Source organism: Triturus cristatus, chromosome 2_2 (assembly GCF_964204655.1).
Source record: "Triturus cristatus chromosome 2_2, aTriCri1.1, whole genome shotgun sequence".
NCBI classification, from domain to species: Eukaryota; Metazoa; Chordata; class Amphibia; order Caudata; family Salamandridae; genus Triturus; species Triturus cristatus.
This window is the reverse complement of record NC_140582.1, coordinates 1,219,243,603-1,219,261,665: the sequence shown is the minus strand read 5'-3', so window position 1 is coordinate 1,219,261,665 and position 18,063 is coordinate 1,219,243,603. Positions and strand designations below refer to the sequence as shown.

Below are 18,063 nucleotides of genomic sequence, written 5' to 3'. Positions count from 1 at the left end.
GTAATTTTTGTTGGATTTCCATTGAAATTTTGAGGTTGAAAATCGTTTTTTAAACACCATTTATTAAGTGGAAGAATATCACATTTGTAAGCATTAAGCTTAAAACCATAAAGTATTGCATAATCCGATATTGTGCTTAAAAGGGGTTGATCACTCTTTTCTCTTCGATACTGGTGTCTTGTAAACCGGGCTCTGCAACCTTAAAGATAGCTTTTGGCCCAGGTCTGCTGGTTTTACTGGTACATGACCATCTTTTTAACACACTGCTGTTGCCCAATTTCTTATCCTCTCTTGTGGCTTGTTGAAGCATTTCACTGGTTGTAAGAGTCTGAGACTAGCTTGAAGCATTATTGATTTAGGCATTATTGGCCTGTCCTATGGCCTAGTTTGGAACCATGCTGGCCTTGTCTGTGTAAATGTAGTGTGTTTCGGCTTGTACGTACCAAGACATTTTGGCTTGCGCTACTCCTCAGGCTTGCCTCCAGGTTTACTGCTTTGCTATTGATTCTAGAGTTGGGTAACCTGAAGGAAGAAGTATCGATCAGAAGAAAAAGTTACTTCCAAGACCCGCAACACCCTGCCTCTCCACCTCAGACACTCCCCGTCACTGACCCAATTCAGGAAGTATCTCAAGACCTGGCTCTTCGACTGAACCCCTCTACTCAGACTGACCAGCCACGCCTCACCCCCCACCCCCAGCGCCTTGAGACACTCACAGGTGAGTAGCTGCGCTTTACAAACCTTGATTAATTGACTTGGCCCTTTCTGCAGGGTCACCCCAAAACTTTCTGCCTTCCTCCCCCTGTTCCTTATGCATCCAGGTACCAATAAAAATGTCACGATAACTTGCGGTTAATGTTTCTGCTACAGAGAGAGAGAGATCAGAGTTTTGTCTAGTGGCAGGTTTGACTCTTCATAAAGTAGCACAGAGGGTTAATATATTTTTTGTAAAGAATGCATAACGTGCAGAAGACCGATCCTATTTTAGCAGTTGATTACTGCTTTAGCCACAAAGATTCTTTTGTTACCGCAGTTCATAAGATACAACCCTAATATAGAACACTGACTGTTTAGAACTGTCATCAAAGAGCTGCATGCAAACTGCATAAAATTGGTTAGGGCATTGTGTTTTTTTCCTCCAGTTTTTAATAATCTGTTCATAATGTTGCTAAAGGGTTAGTTTGGGGAGGTATACATTCTTGTTGGTAAAAACAGGCTTTATGAGTGTTTTAAAACAAATGAAATGTATGTGAGAGAGAGGCTATGGAGTGATGTGGGGCACTTTTGCCATGTGGTATTGAAGGAATCTGAGGGGGAGGTCACGAGGGGCGCCAAAAAGTATTGTTGCACCAGACATCACCAGCGCTAAAACCGGCCCTGCCCGCGCTCCATCGCGGTCGACCTGAACTTGTGACTTTGTACGAATCCAGCGCAACCTGATACCCACAGATGGCGCGTTGTGCTTTTTGGAGCTATTTCTACTGAATTCTTTAAAACTGCATATCTCCGGTTTTACTGATTGTATTTTTGTCTTTTTTTTTATTTTTATTTTTTAAATAACTCTATCTTTCTAAGTTGGTGTGGGATACTTTTTGTGTGGTGTTTTTCACTTTATTACAAAAAACTAACCACAAGCCTGGGTGTATGGATGGGATAATAATGCATGTCTGTGTGTGTGGGGGGTGCACATGTTCCCTCGGCCCCGCCTCCCCTGCCTTCCACTGAACAGCCGACCAGAACTTTAGTTCCTTCACCTACTTCGAGACTGCGCCCTGGCTATCCGTAACAAGGACCAGGAAGACTACATGGCCCAGTTGTTGGGAAGACCAGCACGCAACTTTCCTAAAAGCTGGGACACCGTCTGCTCAAAACTAGGGATGTGTGAAAGTATGTGGCCCAATGGCTAGAGCTGCTTTGGAGCGTGTTAGAGATTCGAATCCCAGCATCAGTTCAACATCCTGTGATTCTGGGCAACTCACTTAACCTTCCCGTGCCTTTAAAAAAACACTAACTTCTGGTTTTCATGTAAAAAGCTCTGATGTCCTTGGCCCACGCTGATATTATATAAAATTGCATATGTAATTTCAAGGAAATTACGTGACATTTTGTGAAATTAATATGGTGTCATCTTCTGGAAAATTAAACGTGAGCATATATTTCGTGTTCAAAAGACACAAGACATTTTGCCAATGGAACTTATGGAACGGTTTCTAAGAGAAAATAATTTTCTTAAGGCAGTTGCTGCTCTTTTGAGACATTCTCTTGTGAAATAAAATAGTGCATAATTTCACGGTTGCAAAGTTAATTTTCACTAATTTAGTGAATTTACTGGTTGCAACATCAAAAAATGTCACACATTATGTAATTATAATAATTTCACTCAGGCCTACCACAAGCCTTTCCCTTTCATTCGGGTGAGAACTATTCATGAAGGGTTTTGTTTAATTTATAGGATGCAGAGACAGCAAACCGAATTACTGTGTAGTTCATCAAAAATTAAATTTTGTGAACTTGGCTCGGATTTCAAGAAGTTCTGTATTCTTTTTAATATATTGTTTTTTCAGTTGTCTATCCTTCCACCTTCTGACTTCTCAGAGTTAGTCTAGCGTTCATCCCATGCTGCCCCACAGTGACTAATTCAGTTAGAGGGAATCTGGATTTTGCCTTTGTAGGTTCTACCGAGCAGGTGCTGCAGCAGCTTTGACGCGTCACATATACCACTCCCTCCCCCCACCTGCCAGTCCTGGTTTTCTTTTCATTCTTTATTCCCTGCCACCTCACAAGTGGTGGCTAGACCTTGTCCCAAAGTATTTGATGGATGCATCTTGAACTGCGATTGTCAAACATTTGGAAAAATGTCAGTTTCAAAATCAAGGTATAAGCACCATCTTAGAATTGTTAATAATAGCAGTCATTACTTTAAAAAAAAAAAAACTCATTTACAAAATGAGCATTACATGGTGATTTTATTTATATAAATCACTATTGTTTCAAATATTCCTATGTTCGAGGCATGTGGGCTGCTGAATTCCTATCTGTGCATAGATCGCCGCCTAGTGTTGGGTCCGGATGTTTGCACGTTGTTGTCCTGGAAGAGTCTTCGAAGTATCCTGAGATAGGTGACTCCTCCCCTGGACCACAGTGCGCATGGGCATCCTCTCCATCCTCAGATTGTTTTTTTCCGCCATTGGTTCGGATGTGCTTATCTTGACTCAAGTTAGGAAAATCTAGTTTTCAGGCCAAAAGGCCTTTAGTTCTCGTCGGTACTGTTCCCGATCGGTATCGACAGTTTACTTGCTAGTTTAGCGACTTTAAAACCAACTTTTTCGCATTATATCCGACCATCGACCCTACATCGACGATGGAATCGAGGACCCCATTCAAGCGGTGTCCTGTTTGCAATGCGAAATATCCCCATATCGACGTCCACCCGGTGTGCAACAAATGCCTCTCACCGGATCACGACGAATCCAAATGTATGGCCTGTGCCCGATTCAGATCCAAAAAGACTCTCCGGAATCGACGAGCCGCGAGACTTGAAGCGCAGCAAACGGCACCGGCCCCGACCAACATCTTCAGCACCGAGGACGAAGATGTGGAAAGCGTGGAGAACATACCCTCTAGCCCCGCTTCCGAACACGATTCCAGATCGGAAGACATCGACGAAGAGCTTTTTCACAGGGAAGAAGCCGACGATGAGGTAGGAGACTACGATGAGGCCTTAGGGGCCGAAGAAGGTAGCTCCGGTGACGAGCAAGGCCTACCCGTACAAATGGAGGATATCCCAGTGCGTCAGTCTATGGCTCCGGTCGAGGGATCGCCTTCGGGCCTTACCCAAGATCTATCCCGCAGTTCTTCGGCCCCGCCCTCTGGCCAGGCCTCGGACATCCAGCGAGAGCCATTATTACCCAAAACGACTGGTTTCCCTTCCACGAAACCGAAACCAATCGTCGTACCGGTTCAACAGAAACCGAAAGTGAAACTGACACTGGTCAGCTCGAAGACCGCTACACCTTCGACGCCAGCCAAAACCGTCGGGTCCGGCCGCACCAAAAGGGACTTCGGTGCCGAACTCGCTGCAGCCGACGTCGGCACCGACCCACGGAAGAAGGCCATCGGTACCGCCAAACCGCCTCGGCACCCGGCACCAAAACAATCGGCTCCGACCACAAAGGTTAAAATGGCCGCTGCATCGCAACCCACCTCGAAAGCAGCGACTAAGGTCCAATCATCGACGCCGTCGACAGCTACTACCTCTCCTCGACTCGATGACCCCGTGGCTCCAAAGAAGTCCACACCTGCCTCTACAGAACCGCTCGGCGCCAAAGAACCGTCGGCGTTCCAGGTGCGACAAGTTGCAGCGTCCTTGCAACGCATCAAAGAAAAGGCAGCCCTCCAGGCCACATCGGGCTCCGAGCCGAAAAAAGCTCAAAAGGCACCTCCGGCACCAACCAACATCACCTTTGGGTTGCCGCTATCCACGGCGCCGAAAATGTTCGAAATCAGAACACGTGTCACCCAGACAAGGATCACACCTACCGAACACTCTCCTACGTAGACATCACCGTCCCACGTCATCGACGCCGACACCGGCAGACTCATGCTCAAAAAGCGGAAGATCTCTTCCGAGCAAGCTTTGGACTCCTACAGGATCCCGCTAAAGCAAAAACTGCCGGCGGATTCGGAACCAGTTCTTTACGAACGCCTCCATACCTCTTACCCAGATCCACAGTCCTTCTCTCCGACGCCCTCCGAAACGGACGCTTTGGAGGACTACATGGGTGACGACATCCCCTACCCCAGGGAGATGGACCCTGAAGGCCACCAGGACCCTGATCAAGCTTGGGATGACCCTGTAGACCCAGGTGCCGCTATGGATACACAGGACACGCAGCTATATGGCGCAAAAACGTCTCCCACAGAGGACACTGCCGCATTCAACGCCCTCCTTGAACGTGCCGCAGCCAATCATGGAGTGCAACTCCACTCAGACACAATCGAGGACGATTTCTTAATGGACACTTTCACATCCTCGGAGAGGAATGTAAAAACTCTGCCCATGTTGAAAGGTATCCTCAAACCGGCAAAGGACATTTTCAAAGAAACCACCAGGGCACGGGTAATAAACCCCAGGATCGAGAAAAAATACAAGCCGGCACCTCGGGACCCTACGTACATTAGAGGCCAGTTGCCTCTGGACTCCATCGTGGTTGCTAATGCTCGCAAACGGGCACACTCGCAGACAACTGGTGATGCTCCTCCCCCGGACAAAGAGTCCAAGGTGCTAGAGACCTCCGGCAAAAGGGTTGCAGCCCAGGCGGCTAACATATGGCGTATTGCCAATACACAGGCGCTCCTAGCTCGCTACGATCGCTCACACTATGACACGTTAGAGACCCTACTCCTCATCAGGGAGGGACAACTCCTCACAAACGCATCCATTAAGTGTGCACTGGATGCCGCAGACACAGCTGCGAGAGCAATAAACACCAGCGTCATGCTACGACGACACGCCTGGTTACGAATCTCCGGATTCAAACCTGAGGTTCAAAATAACATCCTCAATCAGCCGGTCAACCCCAACTACTTATTCGGACCAGAGGTTGACACCACCCTAGAAAAGATAAAAAAAAGACACAGACACTGCAAAGTCCATGGGGGCTCTCCAAACGCAGACATTTCGGAGTGGCTCCTTTCGTCGCCCCGGAAATAGAGGAGCAGGTAGAGGACAGGGGTCACAGCAAACCTACAACAAGGGGGGCACACAAAGTACCTACGATAAGAACACCCGAGGTGGATATCGTGGCTCCAGCACAAAGGGCAGAGGACGCGGATACGGCAATACCAGGTCCTCCCCCAAGAACAAACAGTGACGCCCTCTCCCTTCCCCCCGACCACATAACACCTGTCGGGGGAAGGCTACAGCGGTTCCTGTCCACGTGGAAAACCATCACCACGGACAGGTGGGTCAGAGATGTTATCAAACACGGTTACTGCCTAGAATTAACCTCCACTCCACCCACAATACCGCCAAAGCACCGTCCTATGTCCTCAGAGCACTTAGCGCTATTACAGCAGGAAGTGCTAAGTATGCTGCAAAAAGGCGCAATAGAGGTCGTACCCGTCCACGAGCAAGGGACAGGGGTGTACTCCCTGTACTTCTTAATACCAAAAAAGGACGGGTCACTCAGACCTATACTAGACCTGAGACCCCTCAACCACTACATTTTCTCAGAGCATTTCCACATGCTCACCCTACAGCAAGTCCTCCCGCTGCTCAAACAGGGAGACTTCCTAGCCACGCTAGACCTCAAAGATGCGTATTTCCACATACCCATTCACCCCTCACACAGGAAATATCTCAGGTTCACTATTCAAGGGCAGCACTACCAATTCAAAGTTCTTCCCTTCGGCGTGACAACAGCACCCAGAGTTTTCACAAAGTGCCTAGCTACAGTGGCTGCACATCTACGGAGGCAACAGATTCACGTCTACCCTTACCTGGACGACTGGCTTGTTCAGGCAAAGTCAGCCCAGCAATGTGCCAGCCACATGTCCCGCACCATTCACCTTCTTCACAATCTAGGATTCTCACTAAATTACCCAAAATCACATCTCCAACCCGCACACGTACAACAGTACCTCGGTGCGACCATAAATACTCTGGCAGCCACAGCTCAGCCAAATTTAGTGAGGATCAACAGCATGCTCATGCTGATCTCAAAGTTCAAACCCCAACACTCCCTTCCTGCGAGAGTGTTCATGCAGTTGATAGGCATGATGGCCTCCTGCATTTTCATAGTCCCGCACGCGAGACTACATATGCGCCCGCTTCAGGAGTGCTTAGCACGTCAATGGAATCAGGCTCACGGGCAACTAAAAGACCTAGTGTTGGTGAGCGGTCGGGCATACAACTCTCTGCATTGGTGGAATCCACAAAACCTTTGCAAGGGCCGACCGTTCCAAGAGCCTGTTCCTCAAATAATACTGACGGCGGACGCGTCTCTCCAGGGATGGGGAGCTCATGTACTCATGTACTCAATTACACAGTGCAGGGACTATGGACAATACCACAAAAGAAGATGCACATCAACCTTCTAGAACTGATGGTGATCTTCCTGGCCATGAAAGCGTTCAAAGTACACTTGTGCAACAAAGTCGTGTTGATCCGGACAGACAACATGACTGCCATGTACTACATACAGAAGCAGGGAGGAACGCACTCTCCACAGTTGTCATCTGGCTCAGAGCATGTGGAAGTGGGCCATTCAAAGGAACATATTCCTCATGGCGGAACACCTCCCCGGCAAAGACAACCAGATGGCGGATCTGCTCAGCAGACACAGCCACCAAATGCACGAGTGGGAGCTACACCCATCGGTGCTCCAACCGTACTTCCAACAGTGGGGTCATACAGAGATAGACCTGTTCGCCACAAGCGAAAACGCAAAATGCCAAAGCTTTGCCGCCAGGTTCCCACATCCACAGTCGCAGGGCAATGCAATATGGATGAACTGGTCCGGCAGATTTGCGTACGCTTTTCTCCCAGCGCCGTTGATACCGCTGGTGGCACGCAAACTGCGACAACACTCACTGACACTCATCCTGGTTGCTCCAACATGGGCACGCCAGCCATGGTACACCACCTTTCTGGAACTTTCCGTGGTACCGCATCAAAGGCTGCGGATCAAACCCGCGCATTTGACGCAGAACCATGGAGATATCCAGCACCCAGATCCGCAACAGCTGAACCTGGCGATCTGGCTCCTGAAGTCCTAGAGTTTGGCTACCTAAACCTACCACCTGACTGTATGGAGATCATTAAGGAAGCTAGGAGGCCCACTACCAGAGCTTGCTATGCAGCCAAATGGAAGAGGTTTGTCATTTATTGCAATAACAATACCATTAACCCGCTAGACGCATCCATTCAAAACATAATCTGTTACCTCTTACACCTATACCGATGCAATCTGGCATACACCTCAATACGTGTCCATTTGACCGCAATTGCAGCCTATCTCCAGAACAGGCAGCACCTCTCTTTATTCAGAGTGCCTGCCATCAAAGCCTTCTTGGAGGGACTCAAACGAGTAATTCCCCCAAGACACGCACCAGCACCAGTGTGGAACCTCAACTTGGTCCTCACCCGACTGATGGGTCCACCCTTCGAACCTCTCCACTCATGTGAGATTCAATTCCTCACCTGGAAAGTAGCTTTCCTAGTAGCAATCACTTCGCTGAGAAGTTAGTGAACTCCAGGCACTAACCATTCAAGAGCCATTCATACAGGTTCACGCAAACAGGGTCGTACTACGTACCAACCCCAAATTCATGCCTAAAGTAATATCGCAGTTCCACATGAATCAAACCATTGAACTGCCTGTTTTCTTTCAGAATCCACAAAATGTCGCTGAAAGAATGCTCCAAACACTAGACGTCAAAAGAGCCCTCATGTACTATATAGACAGAACTAAAAACTTTAGGAAGACAAAACAACTTTTCGTTGCCTTTTCCCCACAACACAAAGGCAACGCCATCTCCAAAGCAGGTATAGCCAGATGGATCGTTAAATGTATTTAAATTTGCTATCAAACGGCTAAACGCACATTAACGATTCCCCCACGAGCCCACTCCACACGTAAGTTAGGGGCCTCCATGGCTTTCCTGGGAAACATTCCTTTACATGATATATGTAGAGCAGCCACATGGTCCACTACACATACATTTACCAAACACTATTGTGTAGATGTGCACTCAAAACAGCAGGCAGCTGTAGGACAGGCTGTTCTCAAAACTCTTTTTCAGACCGCTGCAGCTGGCACTGGTAGCCGCCGCTAATAGGGGGTACTGCTATATATTCTATGCACAGATATGAATTCAGCAGCCCACATGCCTCGAACTGAATATGCTACTTACCAGTATACATCTGTTCTTGGCATGTAGGGCTGCTGACATTCACATCGCCCACCCTCCTCCCCGGCGCCTGTAGCAGCTGCAGCTCTCAGAATTACTGTATAGCATGGTCATCACTTTCTGTATCTACTCCATCACTGCCACAATGGCGAAAAACAATCTGAGGATGGAGAGGATGCCCATGCGCACTGTAGTCCAGGGGAGGAGTCACCTATCTCAGGATACTTCGAAGACTCTTCCAGGACAACAATGTGCAAACATCCGGACCCAACACTAGGCGGCGATCTATGCACAGATATGAATGTCAGCAGCCCTACATGCCAAGAACAGATGCATACTGGTAAGTAGCATATTCATATTTCTTTTAATTGTCTTTAGATCTTTGTATCTGACCCCCTATCGCTTCTGACGGGCAGTCTTGTGATCGGCATCCGACCAAAGGACGAGCATGAGCAACTTTTAGGAGGTCTCGGATTTTCCGGTGAGTTGTCCAGGTTTGATATTGGTCGGACTTCCTGTCTCTGTCTCTTCTTCTCGTCCACCCTCTCACAAGCCTCTGTAAGTCAGTCTTAAAGGTGGGATTGTAGTCTCTGTCCTCGTGAGGGAGAGTATTTAACACTCTGGAACTGTTATATTTGTACATAAAATTTGTTTTTTCTACCTCTTGATCTCTTTACCGCTTCTTTTATCATCAAAAGCTCACCAAAGAAAGACAACCAGTCTTCTTTACCTCATCCTTACATTGCACTCTCATGACGTGGGCCAGTTTTACTCTAGCTGATTCTTTAAGAAATGCTTTCTGTACTTAGGGAGGTGAAACCGGGGTCTGCCGGTAACCCCTGCCCGGGTTCCTTTCTTCACTCTTTGCTCCCGTCATCTCTCATGCTTACTCTCTCACTCGCTCATGCTCTTACCAACACTGTCATCCATTCTTGCCAAGAAAAGACCTTACCCTCTCGAGTCTTGGTAGGAAAACGGCTCTTCGAGTATCTTGAGGGTACAGCCTTGTCTTGGCCTTTGGGCGACCGGCCAGATCATGAACAGCCCTAGCATTCTGCAGGAACTGAGTCTTTCTGGAAGAAGGTTCTACTGCAGCAGTAATCGTGTGTTCTCTCCCTACGCTTTTGATATGGTGCACCATGCCATCTTCACAATGAGGCTCAAAGAACGGGGAATGACTAGGACAGTGGAATCCAGGTTAAGATCCTTACTCGAGAGTCACTCAGTCTGATGTTCTTACCCCCACTTACTCTGTATCGCTTGGATTTAGCGCATCTGTGCCGGACTCCACTTCTTAGACCGCCTCAATTATTGAACAATCGTCCTGCACACTTAAGATGAATCCATTCCCGTTTGGCCTTCTGGCTATCAAAGCATTTTTATTCTCTTGAAGATTATTTTGTATTCTTATTTTTAGGATGGCTTTTAATTCTTGGATGTAACCTAACCGATTGGATGTTCGCTAGTGTCATGTAGTCTACCACAATATTGTGAAGGTAAGTGTAGGGTTGCTATTCTAAACTCCACATGTATGTACCTTGAAGAGACGGATCGCCCCAGCATGCTAAGTTTCGTTTGGTCACCCTGGGTCTCTACGGCTTCCATCGGTCTCAGGATTGGGAGTTTGGTGATCAAGTGTGCAGCCAGAGAAATGTAGAGTGAAGAATGTTCAATATATATTGGTGTTTTGTCGTTCTTGTCTCATGCGTTGTACTTCCTGAGATATGAACCATTTGAATATACAGTTCTTCTTTCCCTGTTCTTTACAGTGATCCTCTGGGTCAACACTCTGCTGCAGCTGATATTGGTAATTCTCGGAGCAGCCTACTCTCTGACAGATTGTAAGTATTTAATCACACACTTTAGAGACGTGTTGGACTTGGTATAATAATAATGCGATTTATAGAGCACATAGCTACTCCTTACGAGGTGTCCCAGCGCTAGGATACGGACTCTGGTGAAGAAAACGTTCCCCAGCCCAAGGGAAGAAACTGGGTCTGATCCAAAAAAACAGTTTTTTAGTTTTTTCATGATGGGGCTTTCGAAATTTCCACAGGCAAACTTCCATGTTTTGGGTGCAAGACGGAGCAGCCTCCTATTCTGGGCCTTTTGAATTTTGGAATGCTGTCCCCTTTTGCTTCAGCTAATCATAGGCTCCCAGATGGAACATAAGGTTTCACCATCGACTGAAGATAATGAGGGGGGTGGGGGGAACAGAGACTTGTAGCAATAACAGAGCGCTTGGAAGGGGACTCTATGCCTCACGGGCAGCCAGTGTAGCGGTCTCATAGCGGACTCGTCGAGGCCCGCTTGGGAACCACGAGCGGTGCCCGAGCTGCAGCGTTTGGTACCCTCTGAAGCCTGTTAAGACGGAACTGGGACACACCCAGATAAAGACCATTGCAGTGGTATGTTGTATCCACTCTTGATGCTGAGGTGAATCCCACTCTGGGTCTCGCCAGGGGTAGTCAATTGTCTTGATAAAACTTCAAAGACATCCCCTGCAGTTCTAGCCGTGTTTTCTCCTTCTTTTCTTTGTCCCTTTGCCCCCTATAGGTTACCTGACGAGGGGGCTGGGAGGAATGAGGGAAGATTACCAGTAGTAGTAGCATGTAGTAATGACGGCATAAATCAGAGAGAGAGACGAATTAGCTATTTCTTCTAATCTTATGTATTTATTTTTAAGTTTTGTATTGTGTTTAATTGAGTAGATTATGTCCTCAATATAATCCACCAATGAACCAGACATCAGCCTTGAGCTCTATTGCTTTATTTACAGGTCCAAGCCACCCTTCTACATACCATGACACCTGCCCCCCTGTGAGAGTGTTTCTGACCGGTAAAACCCCTGGTTGTTTTTGTTCCTTGACTGCCTTTTGCTTGCACTGCTGCTCTGAATGAGCCTCCACAGTGGAGTCTCACCCACTCTAAGCTTCTGTTTCAAATGGACTTGAGCTGCAGCTGCCGCTGCCTACCTTATAATATACAGCCAGCTTTTGCTTATGGACAGTGGCTCTGAGTAGGAAGTCCCTGATATGTTTGGCTCTGTAGGCTTGTGTGCTTAGTGAGGTTTGGGGTGCATGAAAGGCTGATGTTTCTCTCATTTGTATGTGACTGCATGTGCGTGGGTTACTAGTTGGGTGTATCAAGGTATCAGGACTTTTCCATCTATACACCCAGATTCGGGAACAACATCCGTATCCATCAGGTCCTGGAGAGAGTTAAGACACATCTCTTTAAAGAAGACCACATTAGAATGCATTAAGAGTTTACAAACCAGCAACCTCTCCATCGCTTGCTGACTGCATCCTTGCCTTTGACCCTGGACTGTGATCTTCTATCTTTGCCTAGGTTTGTGCTACACAAGTACCTCAAACATACATACAGTTTAATCTGAAATTCTGGTGTCTCATTTCTGTTGAAGCCACAGCACTCTTACTGCATACATCATCCCAGTACCTGGACAGGGAACCAGTACGTATCCGCTCCTTCGGCTGTAGTATCTCAGTTTGTGCTCTGGGTTTATTACACAGCAGTAGCACTCAAGCGGGTGTAGCTCTTCACAGCAGTGTCTGGTGTAGGTTAGAAGTGTTGGCTCAATCCTTGCATGTCACATTTATGTTCACGTTGAGCCCCCCCATATGGGCTGGTCATGCCCAGTTCTGGATCCTTTGCTCTGTATGGCTATAATTGCAGCTACACCTCAGTGAGAGGACAAGCGTAGCCAGCTCATCTCTGGGGTTTCTTTACCTGATGAGCAAGGAGTAAAGATGCACCACCAGGTCATGTGTGGTTATTACTGATCTGCCCTTACATCCACTCCAGAATGTAGACGACCTACATATCGCCAAGGGAGGCATACCTACAGCAGGAGAGATTATGTATTCTTAACTCCAGACCTGCTGGTCTCCATGATATGTTGGTAGTCCCTATTCTGGATAGGACATATAAAATAAAGTGGTAGAACACCTTCTGGTAGATTAGGTTGCACTGCTCCTTTTCGGAAGGTTGCAGTGATTTGCAGAAGGTTGGCCCCCTCGGATAATGGCTCCGATGAGGTAAGGAGTGATCAGTGTCGTAACGCAATATGAAGGCCCCACTACAGGATGTGAAGAGGTAATGTCACTGTGGACAAGCGCTGGGACACCCTCGATGCCAGTGTTTACCCGCGGTGATTGATGGGGTGATTTTTCTTTTTAGGGGCCCACTGTCCTCCCCACTGTTCCCACAGCCATTTCGCCACCTACAACTGCAGTGCAGGCAGCAATATGTCTGTCGGCACAATTCACGCAGGGCAAAGTCTGCATAACCGAAGAGGGGCTCGCGAGTATCCTGTGTCTCACAGATATTCATTTGCCTTGGGCTGAATGGGGCTCCTGTTGGGTTAGGGGGCCCTAATGGTTTGGGGGCTCCCCTGCTCCTCAGGGGCCTGTGTCACGCCTCTGGTAGTGAAACACGTGTTCCTAGTACTGTTGAAGTGTTGGCAGAAAAATGCCCCTAGCATATTGTGTTCTACAGTTGATATGAACTTCATGCTAACTTCTTAATGCATATTTGACTTTCTCTTAGGCTTCAACTTGCGCTGCTTGCACGTGAACGCCATGTCCTGGGAATACGCCTTTCCCATTGTCGTTGTACCCTTCGTGGTGCTGCTGGTCGGTGCCATTTTGTGTAAGTAAAATAACTCGCAACTCTCAACAAATTGACTTTTTTATAGATATTTATTTCCAATTTAGCGTATTATTGCTAAATAAAAACCCTTAGCAGGGCTCTGTCGCATCGTTTTCAGGTGACCATTAGCAGCAGTGTTAATTATCTGTCAGGACCATCTGTGCGGCCCTGCACTGGTTTGGAGGTACATGGGTGAAAGGCAGCACGTCCGCTCAAGCATGGGGGTCACCTGGAGCTAGAGCATGTGACCCTGGTATGCGCTGTGGTGCACTGACTCCGAGTGCCCCTATCATAGATAGGGAAGTGCAGTCTGTTGGCAACTAAGGGGCGTATTTATGAGAGCCCTGCGTCCGTCATGTTTGCACCGAGAAAATTGGTACATGGGTGACACAGGCCTCTTAGTCAGATTTATGAAGCCACGCGAAGCTACTTTGTGTGGCTTTGAATGGCTTCAGAAATCTGGAGTAAGACAAATCGCTGCGCTGCCCTACTCTGCGCAAGGGAGGTGTTCCAAGGGCGTTGCGGTGGGTGTTCAGCTCCTTTTTGTGTTTTTTTTTTTTTTTTTTTTTTTTACACATTCCTAGATTTACAAGGACTTGTAAGCCTGGGAATTTGCCAAAATCGTATGCCTTCCCAGGTGATGCGTAACGAGGAGAAATCTTTATTTCTCCTCATTTTTCCTCTTTCCATGTTCTGCGTCACACATAGAAAGAGGAAAACCTCTGGATTGTTTTTCTGCAGGAAGGTGCCCCTTTCTGGACACAAACAATCCTGCCTGCAACGGAGGAACCCTTAGACCATGGTGCAAGGGTGCGAGGCTGCCAAAATGGCGCATGGGGAAAGGACAAGAGTGTGCTGTATTGGATTAGCATTCCTGCCCTTTCCCAGTGATGCAGGGCAGCGCAGCAAGGTGACTTCATAAATATGCCCCTAAATGCATGGTCTCTATTTATTACACCTGGATTGCAACGTGCACATGAGGCAGTCCCCAGGAAAGAACTCATACACCAGGAGAGGCCGCAGAGAAACCCAACCCCAGAATGCACGGGCATTCTTCTGAAAGCAGGTAGGCCAATACAATTGGAAGGGCAAAGAGGTGATTCGATTTTATTGTGTATGTCAGGTGTCCCCCTTTCCCCCAGTCTCACAGTCCAGTTACGTCTAGGCAGGAATTTGTGGCTGTGAAGGCCCTATTTTTGTTTGTTTCTTCTTTTTCGTTCTCTCCCCAGCTGTTTTGGCCGATCCTACATCAGCATGTTGCAGCAACAGCTTTCCCGAAGTAGTGGTCCTTTTAAAGATACCGAGGGAGACCGCTTTAGCTGTCTGCCAGAAATCATGTCTTGGCAGAGAATTACAAAAACCGCATAAAGAGGTTTCAGATGTGAATCATCCTCTTCACAGCTCAGCAGCATTTGATTGGCCAACTGTTGTCTTAGACACCAAAAGAGTTCCTCCCCTGCAGTGCGTGGATGTGAAGCGTTCACTTCCTGGAGGTGCACTGCTGGCAAACCATTCCTGGGTTGTGTTAGGAAGCAGCAGCAGCAGGGCCACTGCAGCCCCTGCTTTACCTTTCAACCAGCCTCACTCCTGTAAGGTCCACCACCACATATCAGGTCCACGTGCCAGCTGGCCCTGTGACAGTCCTCTTGTCCAGCTTGTCTGCAGTTGCTACCCTCTGCCGCCTTCAGTTTGTGCCTCTGTTCGTTTTCTACTCGTTTTCTGCCTTCTTTTCTGCTCACTCCTGCCCTCTATTCTTGCCTCTCTGCTCATTCTGCCCATTAGTTTTCCTCTTTCTGCACGTTTCTGGCCCGGCTATTCAACTGAGCCGTCGCATCCACAGCGCCCAGATACCCCTAGGTGTGACAGTGCTGCGCTTTACAAATGCTGATTGATTGACTCGATCAGAGACTTTGGATATGAGTGCAGAGAAAGAAAAGGGTATATCTGGCTAAAGCAGAGCCCGCTCAGGCTAGAATACTCCTGGTATCCAAGACCTGCCCCATACCAGAGCTGCCCCGAGAAACTCTTGAGACTTCACCAACTGCCGCCAAGCGGGTAAATAAAAAACTGAGAAAAGATAGACCTGCAAGAGACCAGTAAAGTCTGGCGGGTAAGAAATTACCAGTTTCTGAATAGAAGCAGAATAAACAAGAAGTGGTTATGCCAGGAGGGTAGGTATATTGTCAAAGAGGACAGAGGATGTTTTCCGGGTTTTTAAAGAAGGTGCTTGTCTCCAAGGTTAGGCTCAGCCTCATGGCTAAGGACTGAGAGAAGACTCCGCTAAATGGCTATTACTGGTAAGGAGTCAGGACATTACTTTTGAATGACATTAGATTACTTTCCTTTTTTGATGAGACATTTAAGGCAGAGTCATGTTTCAAAAATGACTTCCAGCTCACCTTTCTCCATCAGTCCTTTTAGGGTGCCAGCCACTGGAGCAGTAGTTATCATCGTCATCAAAATACATTTATTTCGGGGTGTAAACCCATAAAACACGTAAGTAAAAATACAATTCATTATGCATAAACTAGTTACAATAATTTGCAGACTTATATCCATATTAGTCAAAAAAAGGGAACCAAAAAGGATCCTGATAAAGCCTACCTAGAAAAATATATGTATAAGTGCTCTATAAATTAATAGAGTACTACACTAGAAAAAACAATTATTTTTCTAGAGTCCCCTCACTCACCTAGGGTTGCCCATAATAACCTAGGAACACAATACAACTCAATACAAAATTTGTATTTGGGGCTCAGATAAAACCTATACAAATCCTCCTAGGTGTGGTAATTTGCCCAGCCCGTAATACAAACACATTAAAATACAATTTAGTACACAAGGCAACATAGAGCACCAATTAAAACAGTTAATGTGTACATTGCAAGAAGGCTGGTTTGATCCTATAAGACTTCCCTAATCTTTGTAAAAATCCAATCTGAGAACAGATATTTGCTCAACCCAAATACAACAACCCTACTAACATCAGATCTAAAGATTCTAAACACAACTTGATAAATCCTTACTCCAAGATTCAAGCATAGTGGACAAATCCATTTGCATCTAGGTTTGGGGTAAAGGGGCCAAAGCATAGAAATTGTTTGCAGTTTCACATGGTATAACCACCTACCATTCAATTAGTATCCAGTCCCATAACCTCTTGTAATTCAGCTCTGTACGGTTCCAGTTTGTGGTATGACCGCAACCTTACTCAATAGAGAAGTCTCAGGGTGGCAAGATGGTCAATCTTATTAGCCCATTGTCAAGAACCAAAAGCAGATTTGATGAGCTATGGGGGAGATTTAATGACGATTTAAGGAAAATATTCTCTTTTCAAATTTACATCCAGCAAAGAGCTGCAGATTGGGCCTGGAACTTGTGCACTTGGAGTGTTAGGGAGACTGCTCTGGACTTTGAGGACTGATGCATTTTCAGAATCACTGCCCCTCTATGATGTTCTAAGAGGATACTCTTTTGGATTTGGGGTTCCCGTGATAGTGAATAAGTGCCCACAGAGCCAAATAATCAAATGTTTGTACAGATTCAAGGAAACTGTGCCCAGCCGTGTTTACCCCTACTCGCTTTATGTGGATTGTATTCCAAGCATCTGGTCTTGTGTATGTTTTTCCAAACATCTGATTGCAAAATTCATTGAGCTTGTTTAAGAGATTTTGCAGGATGAGGGGATTTTTGGATAAAAGTATCATTGGCAAAAAGAAGTGCTGGGACCTTTTGCTGTTCATTTTAGGAGAATCATTTATGTAGTTATTTGGATACTCTACCACATTATGCATACAGAGCAAAAATAGGGTCATAGCCCAGGCTGACCCCCTACGTATTGGTATCGGAGTAGTTAACTCTCCTGACCTGCCCTATCTAGCGTGAGCATAGTTAGACTGACCTAAGGATGGCATCTCATACGTGGGATGGTACACCCAATGATCCAACAACCTCCCATAGTTTGTTTCTGGTGACCAAATGGAACCCAGGCCTTAGGTCAATATAAGCCACCTACAGAAAATCATTACAGAGTAATCTATTTCTATGATATAAGTGGAAAGCGAAAGACTTGCTTAGTGGTGCTTATTATAGTATGAAAACCAGCCTGAAAAGCGGGTAGAATCTGGCCATCATCTATCCATGCCTGCAACTTATCCAGGAGAGTTTTACAAAGGATGTTCTGTAGATTATCAAGGTGGCTTATGGGTCTATAGTTCGCCTCAGTCACTCTTTCTGAAGATTTGTGTAATGTGTGCCCCAGGCGACGAAACAGGTAAGTCAGCACCAGCTAGTATGGCATTTGAGCCCCTTACATTAACTTGCGATCCAATGTCCATCTCAGATGTGTTTACATCCCCTGGTACCATGTCAGGGCCTGGAGCTTTCCCCAAATGTTCAGTCTCTATAGCACTTAGTGTTTGATAATGAGAACAATATGGTTGGCCTCTGGAATAGTCTTTGGTGGTGAAGTCCATGTAG

General features: G+C 46.8%; 1 protein-coding gene across 3 annotated transcripts in view; it reads left to right on the top strand.

Moving 5' to 3' along the window:
• Window positions 1–18,063, top strand: part of LOC146863427 (uncharacterized) — a 262,248-nt gene that overhangs the window by 219,517 nt on the left and 24,668 nt on the right. For 2 of the 3 annotated variants that reach the window (XM_085642852.1, XM_085642851.1), the window contains exons 8-11: window positions 512–718; window positions 10,683–10,754; window positions 11,693–11,752; window positions 13,483–13,584. In XM_085642852.1, the coding sequence (XP_085498978.1) occupies window positions 512–718; window positions 10,683–10,754; window positions 11,693–11,752; window positions 13,483–13,584 (441 nt within the window). The remainder of the gene's footprint in view (window positions 1–511; window positions 719–10,682; window positions 10,755–11,692; window positions 11,753–13,482; window positions 13,585–18,063) is intronic. The other variant, XM_085642853.1, reaches the window with a different exon arrangement.